Here is a 10,818-nt window from a genome sequence, read left to right as displayed (position 1 = left end):
AAATTATAGATGAATAATCAAACTCATCCATTTCAGCCCTTTTTTCAGGAGTTTCAGCAGCAAAATATGACAAGTCTATCGCTTTGAAAACTCTTTGTTGTACCAAAATACCTTTCATTTTCTGCTGCCCTATTGAAAAATCTGTTTTTTCGTTAAAAAGTTCGAGATGATATCCAGTCATAGACATTTTCAAAAAACCTCAACAGTTAATCAAAAAACAACAAATTTTCACACAAAAAAAAACTAAATCACGCAAAGTCAAAACGAACACAGCGGAAGAAAATATTAGCCACGGAAATGAAAACAAAACAGTAAACAACAAGGCTATAAAACCTAGCGTTCTACCAGCAGTAAATCCCAGCATATGAATCCGCGCCAAGCGGTTACTCTACAAAAAACAGTAAACAAGAGATTCCAGCCAATATACCAGAGCAAAACCCTAAGTAAGAGTTTCAGATTCCGACGAACCGAAGGCGACGGCACGGCAGGCAGCAACCAATGGCTCTGATACCACTGTTAGGTGTCCATCGGGTGATGCCGTATCTTCTCTATCTTGCTAGCCAACCTGCAAGTTTCAACACAACAGAAAACAATAGAATATAATGTGTTAGGATAAAAACGGGGCTCAGACAAACTGATTTTGGCCTCTCCAAGTACGCAGTAAACCATGGCGAAGACCACAAAGGTTTCCCTTCTTGTAACGTTATCAAACGAGAGAGAAACAAAAAGAATATCACAAAGCAAAGAGAACACCGAAGACACTCAGTCACCGATGGAAGACACACACACGAAGCAACCTTTATTTTCTCTCAAGTCTCACGTTCTCTCCTCTCTCGTATTGGCAGCTCACAATTTTGGGGGAGAAAGAAAACGTTAGGCGGTTACTGCAAGAAAGAATGAAAGGAGAGTGCTCATTTTTAAGCCCTATGGCCCATATATAAATAAAGGTGGAAGGGGGAAGAGCCATAGTAATGGGCCGGATGAAAAAGGGCCAAACCCAACATATACAAGATAAAATTCTTTCTTCAATCAGTGCAGAACCATCAATTTTATCGCGGTTTTTCACCATCTTAATATCCGATCTGGAAATCCACTTTAGAAGCTGATTTGTATATCATTTTCTTACCTTTGTAAAAATTACTAAACTATTCCACTTCTATAATCGAGATGAGAGAAACCGCAAGTATACCAGAAATTTTCTTGTCAAGCTGATTGTTGTTTCCATTTCATCCAGCTGGATTTTATGACTGCCTATTTGTCTAGATAACATCCAAATTCATCGAGCCAATAATATTATTTTAGTCTTTTGAGTTTGTTGTTCAACCATTTTGGTTGCTGGTCATTTGGCTCACTGAGATATGAGATATGCTCAAAACAATCAGTTGTCTCATATTTCTAACTTGACTAAATTTGAGTTTATTAGAATAGTTGCTACACGCTTTTGTTGATTAAATACGCTTTTATTCTTTACTTGTCTTACTTCCCATTTGTTATAAATAGGTAGTTGAGGTAAGCTTCTGTAATCCTTCCGATTCATATTTTTCAGTACATATGTTTGAGATATTTTTGGAGATCATCTTTCGTTCATGATAATTCACTTCCTATTATGGTATCAGAGATATAATCCGCGATAGATCTGCTTCTCTTCCATGGCGAGAGGTGCTCCAAACTCAAATGTTCGAGGCTCCACCTCCAATCAAGACCAGGGCCAGAGAGTTGCTTTTGAAGATTCTAGCAGCCTCTTCTATCTACAAAATGGTGATCATCCTGGTCTCGTTTTGGTGTCTCATCCGCTCTCAGGTAACAATTATAGTACTTGGAGTCGTGCGATGAATAAGGCGTTGACGGCGAAAAACAAAATTAGCTTCGTCGATGGTACCTCTGTGCGTCCTTCGGTTGATGACATGTTGTATGGGGCTTGGATCCGCTGTAATAGCATGGTTATTTCCTGGATCCTTAATTCTGTTTCTCGAGAAATTGCGGATAGCTTAATGTACATTGCTACTGCACATGAAATCTCGATTGACTTACGTGATCATTTTCATCAAAGCAATGCTCCACGTATATTTCAAATTAAGAAACTCTTGAATGGTTTGCAACAAGGATCAATGGATATCAGTGGATATTATACTCGTATGAGAACTCTTTGGGATGAATTGAAATACTTTCAGCCGATTTCTGTTTGTACTTGTGGATCGATGAAAGAGTGGATGAATTATCAAAATCAGGATTGTGTTCTACAATTTCTGATGGGTTTGAATGACTCTTATGCTCAAATACGAGCTCAAATCCTAATGATGGAGCCATTTCCAGTCATGTCTAAGATTTTTTCACTTTTTGTACAGGAGGAGCGACAACGATCGATACATAAAGAGGCTTATGGTGCTTCTGGTGCTGTTAATTCACATGCCTCTGTGCATCAATCACTTGCTGCTACGTTTGTTAAAGTTCCTCCTCACGGTAAAGGAAATAAGAATGATAAACTGATGGTCTGTTCATATTGTCACTATCCAGGGCACACAATCGACAAGTGTTATCAACTTCATGGGTTTCCTCCCAGTCACCCCAAATACAAGCAGAAGCAAAGCGAAGATCGTAGCCGAGTCAATCAAATTCGAGCCTCCACTCCTGCCCCTACTGAAGTTGTTCCAGTTTTTCAATCCAGTGACAAAAACTCGAATGGCTTGAATGATTCACTTAGCCCTGAGCATTGTAAGCAGCTCATTGCTTTCCTCAGTTCACAACTTCAGCTTGGATATGGCTCTACTTCAGTTGCACAACAGCATGAGCCCTCTGTTTCCTGTTTCAGTGGTATAAATCCTCTATCCTTCGCCTTTACTTCCATCCTTAATTGTGATTGGGTGTTAGATACTGGGGCAACACACCATATTTGTTGTTCTCTTTCAATTTTTTCTTCATATAAACCTCTTACTTCAACTATCACGTTGCCTAATAATTCTACTGCACCAGCCACACACATTGGTTTTGTTCATCTGTCTGGTGATCTTGTGCTGGAAAATGTTTTATTTGTTCCCCAATTTCACTTCAACTTGTTGTCAATTAGTTCACTCACAAATCATCTGCCTTGCTCAGTTTCCTTTTCTTCTGATTCGTGTCAAATTCAGGCACTTCACGAGAACAAGATGATTGGGATGGGTAAAAGAGTTGGAAATCTCTACGTGCTAACCACCTCCAGTTTGACACCAAGTGTTCATCCTTCTTCTACTGTTTGTAATGTTTCTTTAACTCAATGTAAACTTTGGCATTTTAGAATGGGTCATCCATCTTTTTCAAGACTATCTGTTATGGGAAGAGATTTAGCTCTTGATCCTTATGTCCAGCAAAAGACCTTGATTGTCATGTTTGTCCATTGTCTAAACAGAAACGATTACCATTTATCTCAAACAACTTAGTTAGTGACAATTTATTTGATCTAGTACATCTTGACATTTGGGGTCCATTTTCTACATTGAGTGTTGAAGGATATAAATATTTTCTCGCCATTTTAGATGATCGTTCGAGGTTCACTTGGGTTTATTTTCTCAAGGCTAAGTCTGATGTCTCTAGCATATTTCCCATTTTTTTAAAGATGATTTCCACCCAATTTGAGCATTGGATCAAGGCTGTTCGGGCAGATAATGCTCCTGAGCTGGATTTTTCTACTTTATTTCATAACGAAGGCATTCTTTCTCATCACTCGTGTGTTGAACGACCACAACAAAATCCAGTTGTGGAAAGAAAACACCAACATATTCTCAATGTAGCACGTGCTCTTATGTTCCAATCATCTGTTCCTTTAGTTTACTGGAATGACTGTGTTCAAACTGCTGTTTATTTGATCAATAGAACCTCTTCTCCTCGACTTTCACATAAAACTCCATTTGAGATATTACACTCTAAATCACCTTCCTATTCCCATTTAAAGGTCTTTGGCTGCTTGTGCTATGGTTCCACTCTCCTAATTCGTCGCCATAAGTTCTCACCCCGTGCTATTAAGTCTGTATTTTTGGGTTATTCATTGGGTTTTAAAGCATACAAACTTCTTAATCTTGAGACAAATGAGATCTATATCTCACGTGATGTGGTTTTCCATGAAAATACTTTCCTATTTCACAGTGAGTTGTCTCCCTCACATTTGAAAACTTTTTTTGACAGTGTTTTGCCAACACAAATTGAATCTTCTCTTGTCTCCACTCACCATGAGTCTATTCGTTCAACTCGATCCAACAGAACACTCAAACCCCCAAGTCATTTGAGTGACTTTCATTGTTATGCCACTGCCTCTTCTTCCTTCAGTTGTACTGCTCACCCATTGTCCTTTACTCTTGGTGATCATCGTTTATCTCCAGCTCACAAATCCTTCATACACACTATATCATCTGTTGTTGAACCAACCTCCTTTTCTCAGGTTGTTGTTCACCCTGAATGGAGACAAGCCATGTCTGAGGAATTACGAGCTTTGGAGCGTAATAGGACTTGGTCCATTGTGTCTTTACCACCTGACAAGCGTGTTGTAGGTTGTCAGTGGGTATATAAAGCCAAATTTTTTGCTGATGGTCGCTTGGAACGCTATAAGGCACGACTTGTAGCTAAGGGATACACCCAACAAGAGGGCATTGATTATCTTGAGACTTTTTCTCCCGTTGCAAAGTTGGTAACCGTGAGAACTTTGTTGGCTGTGGCTTCTATTCGCAGCTGGTTTTTAACGCAGCTGGATGTGAATAATGCTTTCTTGCATGGTGACTTATCTGAAGACGTATATATGTCGTTGCCTCAAGGTTATCAACGCCAGGGGGAGTCTTTACCTTCGAATGAAATTTGTAAATTGCACAAGTCCCTATATGGTTTGAAGCAGGCCTCGAGACAATGGTTTGCCAAATTCTCTTCCACGCTACTTCATATTGGTTTTGTTCAATCTCATGCAGATAATTCTTTGTTCACTCGCAAGCGTGGAGATGTGTTTCTGGCCTTAGTGGTATATGTGGATGATATAGTCATCGCCACGAATAATGAAGCAGAAGCCACTGATTTAAAAATGTTTCTAGACAACCAATTCAAATTAAAAGATTTGGGTGACCTCAAGTACTTTCTTGGGATTGAGGTGGCACGATCATCGCAAGGTATTTCTATATGTCAACGGCACTATGCTCTTCAATTACTTGATGATACAGGTCTTACTGGTTGCAAGCCACGTACTACACCATTAGATGTAGGCTTGAAACTAAGTGAAGAAGATGGTGAACTACTTCCTGATCCTTCGGAATATAGACGCCTTGTGGGTAGACTTCTTTACCTTACTGTCACACGTCCAGACATAGCATACTCAGTGAACAAGCTAAGTCAATATGTTTCGAAGCCACGAGACACACATTTGCCAGCTATCTATTCTGTGCTGCAGTATGTTAAAGGGACAGTAGGTCAGGGGTTGTTTTACAGCTCTTCGTCCAACCTCAAGCTAAGTTTCTTCTCTGATTCAGATTGGGCAACCTGCCCGGATACAAGACGATCAATCTCTGGTTTTTGTGTTCTTTTGGGAGAGTCACTGATATCTTGGAAATCCAAGAAGCAACATACTGTGTCCAGGTCATCTTCCGAAGCGGAATATAGATCAATGGCGAATGCAACATGTGAAGTGGTTTGGTTGCTTTCATTACTTAAAGATTTTCAGGTGTCAGCCCTACACATCGCTTCTAATCCGGTGTTTCATGAGCGCACCAAGCACATCGAGATAGATTGTCATGTGGTGCGAGAGAAGTTGCAAGCTGGGATTATCAAGGTGTTATATGTGGCCTCAAATTTGCAGCTCGCTGATTTGTTTACAAAATCACTTCTCCCTGAACGGTTTAGGGAACTTTTGTCCAAGATGGCTATTCACAATATTCATTCTCCATCTTGAGGGGGAGTATTAGAATAGTTGCTACACGCTTTTGTTGATTAAATACGCTTTTATTCTTTACTTGTCTTACTTCCCATTTGTTATAAATAGGTAGTTGAGGTAAGCTTCTGTAATCTTTCCGATTCATATTTTTCAGTACATATGTTTGAGATATTTTTGGAGATCATCTTTCGTTCATGATAATTCACTTCCTATTAGAGTTCTACTTATTAAAACATCCAACTTGATATGTATGTAAAGTACATACTTGTTCAAATATGCTAAAAGCATACTAACAAATTCATTATTATCAAAAATCAAAAGTGGTTACATTTTCGGACCTTGCAATTTATGTAAGTTAGTTATCGATATATTGAAAATTTTTAACTTGCTAAATTAATAATTTCGACACAACACTATCGTAAAGAACGAGTTCGCCTCCAAATTCAATAAATAAATAAAAATCAAATCTTAATGGGTTTGTTTCAATTTTCTTCGAAAGCCCGATTTAAACTTATTCCGGAATAGAATTTCGAAAGCCCAATTAAAAATGGAATCTGTAGAAATACACACCCAAAAAACAAGTATCATTAGAGACGATCGACTACATTTATTATGTATATTTACCAGAACAAATAATATTTTGACATAAAATATAATTTTTCATGAGTTGAATCGAAGGCGATATCATATAAGTTTTTGTGTTATGCCAAAAGGTGATTAATTGTTATCTTTTTTCGTTTATTTATTATATATATACCCTCAACACAACTACCAACATCTCCTTATAATTTTCATGGAGTCAATCTACCAAATTTGTTTGGACCTCGTTTCTATGAGATCTTGTGTCCTGAATTTTTTTGGACCTAGACTGTCAACACACAATGTGATGCATGTCATAAGAGTTTATCTAGTGACATATAATAAATCACATGATTTTTCACGTCGTCAGATGTATAACTGTATGATCGAGCGTTTCTCGCTTTACCAAAAGTTATAGCTAGTGCTAGTGCTGCAACTCAAATCTTTTAAACCACACAGCTGTTCAAACACTACGGTTCTCTTCCAACATGGACAATTATTGCACCCAATAATAATCCAAATGAAAAATCAGATGTGACCTATTGTACATCATAAAATCAATCTAATGTTCTAAGGTAACATCGAATCACCCTCATTTATCATTCTTCTCATCTAGTTGTTGTTCCTTTTAGGGATGAGCAAAAAAATCGTTTAAACATAATCAACTGACAAAACGAACTACAATTTTGATTATTGATATAAAAAAATTTGGGTAAACTGATCGATCAAATTTAATTTTTTAAAATAATATTTATTTTTTTCTCTAGGGTCTTAATAGTGTTGGTGTTCTTTGATGCTATCTTATGGGTACTATCTCAACCCTTAATCCAAATACTACAAGGGGTATTCATAGGATATAGCTCAAAGAATTCATGGGATGTTGCCAATATCATGTATTTTCCATAATTTAGACTATCTTTCTAATAAAAAGCATAAATTTTTTTTAATAGAAAATTGCAGTGTTTACATCGTGTTATTCCTAAATTTTCCATTTTTAAAATTTTTTCGTAAAATATCAATTAATTCAGTTAAGAGAATTTTTGTTCAATTTGGTTTGCTCGAAAAAATTATGGGTTGCTTCGGTCTTTGCCTCTTCGTTCAATCGGTTCGGTTCGGTTCGATTCTTTATCGGCTATATTCAAATGATCATCGAATAATTTAATCATTATTTTTGAACAAATTTTCTAACATGACGTTCTAGATATGACACTAAAAACAATGATGAAGAAGCAGCCACACCCTGTCGGTTAACTAGCGAGTGGGATACTCTTTTAATTTCGATGAGTTTGATTGGTGGATCTTAGTCTCCGAATCTCATCAAACCAAATATTACAATCAAAATATATTCCATAGTCTTTCAATAATTGACACGAATTCTATATATACAAATAAATATAAATATATTTTTGAATATTAAGCTATGACATGAAAAATTCTATGCGTGGTATTGACTTTTCTTGTAGCATGACAGAGATGAGCTCGATCGTTGAAATCTTGAATTTTTGATAATTTTCTCTAATCTCCCATCGCATATATCCATATTTTTACTTCTAACACGACTTCTTTTACTCTCATTTTTATGAGTTCTTCTCTGTCTTTATTATAATTATGCATGGGAGAATTATGATATCATGTAACTTATTTCGTTTTAGTAATGTAACTGAAACGTCTACTACTTAAAATACTAAAGAATTTTTTTTTTAAAGCTATGGCAGAACATACCTGATATGTGTCGTTTTTACGTGTTTTATTGCATTGGTTTAGTTGTGTTTTCACTGTGCATGCATGCATTTCTTTTACTTTTTGTTCATTTTCGAGTAATCATTTGCATTTTATCATGTCTCACTTGTATGTGATGAAATTGCAGGAAAAATGGTCGGAAAAACCAAGAATGAAGCAAAGTGTAAAGTGTTGAAGACAAGGAACTTTGGACAGAAAGTTCGGCGCTCGAGCGGTAGATTTCTACCGCCCGGGCGCCACATTTGACTAGCAAAGAGAAGAAGACAGAAAGTTTGGCGCTCGGGCGGTACATTTCTACCGCCCGGGCGCGAGAAGGTGCATCCGAAGACAGAAAGGTCGGCGCTCGAGCTGTAGTTTTCTACCGCCCGAGCGCGAATGCTGCATGTGCCAAGGAGAATTACAGAAAGTGTGGCGCTCGAGCGGTACTTTTCTACCGCCCGAGCGCCGCCTATTTTTGGAAATTATCGTGCGCGATTCTCTACCTTATTTTGGAGGTGTGGTTGATATGGTAAGGCTATTGCACGTTTTTGGGGGATTATTCAGACGGATTTGCAGGAGCACAAGGAGTTTTTGGAGAGCCTTTGCACTTGGATTGAAGATTCGACGGCTTCCGGGCATCGTTCTTCGCAGATTTCGTCACGTCTCGTATTTCTAGTTTATTTTCCGTTGTTTAAATATTGTTTTGCTTATTTTCATTATGAATTCTAGTAGCTAATTTTAATATTTGTTGGGATTAAAGGGGATCCTACCCTAAACTTTTAGTTGATTAATTTATATTTTGAGTTGTGCTTTATTCTTGATTGTACTACGATTTTTATTGTGTCGTTTGAGCGTAGCTGACTTTTACGATAATTTTATATCATGAGTGAGTTCGAGAGAATAACTAGTGATAGGATCGAGTAGTATAATCTGCGGATCTACAATTTGCATAGACATATGAAATTGGATACGTGCCGATAGTCATAGTCCTTAGGGTCAAAACTAGGGGATTTCATCAATCGAAATGCGGTTCATTCTTGATAAATAATTAAAGACATTTAATTACTTCATTGAGTGAATTAGTTTGGCATAGCTCGAGAGAGTGTGTTCAATTGAATAGGAAATCCTGTCAGAAGCGTAGAACACAATCGAACGAATTAATTAATTAATAAGGGGTAGGTGAACCAGAATTCCCAACAAATTCTTTTATCATTTGAAATTTAATCCATTGATTTAGCATTCATATTTCATCATTTAATCTTTGAGCTTGTTTATTTAAATTTTCTTGAATTTTATTAGTCATAAAACAAACAATCAAATTTCGTCGCTAAAGTTTTAATAACTAAAATAATAATTGTTAAAGACAGTCTCCAGTGGAACGATACTCGTATTCATATACACTATACTATTACTTGACATCGTGCACTTGCGATTACATTTTGAGCATACAAAATCATATTTTCTTGGGGAATTCATAGTGCAAGTTTTGCTCGATCAAGTTTTTGGCGCCGTTGCCGGGGACTGTTAATCTACAATTTTATTTTTAGTTATTTCCTTTAGCATTATTTCATTTCTCTTTAGATAACACTTCACATTTTCTTACAGATATCCCTTCCAGTGCATGCCAAAGTCACTTGACGTGGAGCTTGAATTCGATCCTGAAATTGAAAGAACCTTCCGCAGAAGGAGACAACAGCAGAGGCTTAAAGAACTTATGGAGAGACACGAGCCAGAACGCGAGGAGGAACAGCGTGAGGAGAGACATATCGAGATGCCACGCCGCATACCAATGCTGGAGTATGCCCAACCTTCTTTGGAGGGTGCACGCCCTAGCATTGTGAGACCTATCGTGCGGGCAAATCACTTCGAAATCAAACCAGCCATTATCCAGATGATTCAGAACACCGTCCAATTTGGAGGAACTGCTGTGGACGATCCAAACACACACATCGCGGATTTTCTTGAGATTTGCGATACTTTTAAATTTAATGGAGTTTCTGATGATGCTGTTAGACTGCGTTTATTTCCTTTCTCTTTGCGTGATAAAGCTAAAGCTTGGTTGAATTGTTTACCTGTAGGTTCGATAGCTACATGGGAGGACATGGCGAAGGCGTTTCTCATCAAATACTTTCCTCCGTCGAAGACCATGAAGCTGCGGGCAGACATCACAACATTTGCTCAGTTCGATCAAGAGTCACTATATGAGGCGTGGGAGCGTTTCAAAGATCTATTACGAAGATGCCCACATCACGAGTTGCCACTTGGGTTAGTCGTTCAAACCTTTTATTACGGTTTGCTTACTCCTAACCGTACTATGATAGATGCTGCTGCGTGTGGGAACCTTTTGAGGAAGACTGCGGAAGAAGGATATGAGTTGTTGGAGGAGATGGCTGCTAGCAGCTATCATCCTCAATCTGACAGGAACAACCAGCGGAGAAGTGCCGGAGTTCACCAGGTAACTGATTTTTCTGTTATTACTGCACAACTTGACGCTTTAAACAGGAAAATAGACGGCTTGAACGTGGGTGGCACGGCTGTGCGTCTTCAAGAGATATTCTGTGAGAAGTGTGGAGGGGAACACTATGTGAAAGACTGTCAAGATGGAAATCCTTGATATGTGCAAGATGAGGCACCGGTGAATC

The 10,818-nt window shown here is 38.0% G+C and overlaps 1 protein-coding gene and 1 non-coding gene across 2 annotated transcripts; one reads left to right on the top strand and one right to left on the bottom strand.

Annotated features, from left to right (window-relative positions):
* Nucleotides 1-1,548: 1,548 nt before the first annotated feature.
* LOC140824571 (uncharacterized) lies at nucleotides 1,549-3,475 on the top strand. The gene is made up of 2 exons (XM_073186144.1): nucleotides 1,549-2,811; nucleotides 3,126-3,475. The coding sequence occupies exons 1-2, from the start codon at nucleotides 1,650-1,652 to the stop codon at nucleotides 3,158-3,160; spliced, it is 1,197 nt and encodes a 398-aa protein (XP_073042245.1). The 5' UTR covers nucleotides 1,549-1,649; the 3' UTR covers nucleotides 3,161-3,475.
* Nucleotides 3,476-10,326: 6,851 nt separating this feature from the next.
* On the bottom strand, nucleotides 10,327-10,432 carry LOC140824866 (small nucleolar RNA R71). The gene has a single exon (XR_012116485.1). It is a non-coding gene; the product is annotated as a small nucleolar RNA R71 (small nucleolar RNA).
* Nucleotides 10,433-10,818: the final 386 nt, after the last annotated feature.

This window comes from Primulina eburnea, chromosome 2 (assembly GCF_022965805.1).
Source record: "Primulina eburnea isolate SZY01 chromosome 2, ASM2296580v1, whole genome shotgun sequence".
Lineage (NCBI taxonomy): Eukaryota > Viridiplantae > Streptophyta > Magnoliopsida > Lamiales > Gesneriaceae > Primulina > Primulina eburnea.
The sequence above is the reverse complement of the archived record's forward strand: the minus strand, read 5'-3'. Positions and strand labels throughout refer to the sequence as shown.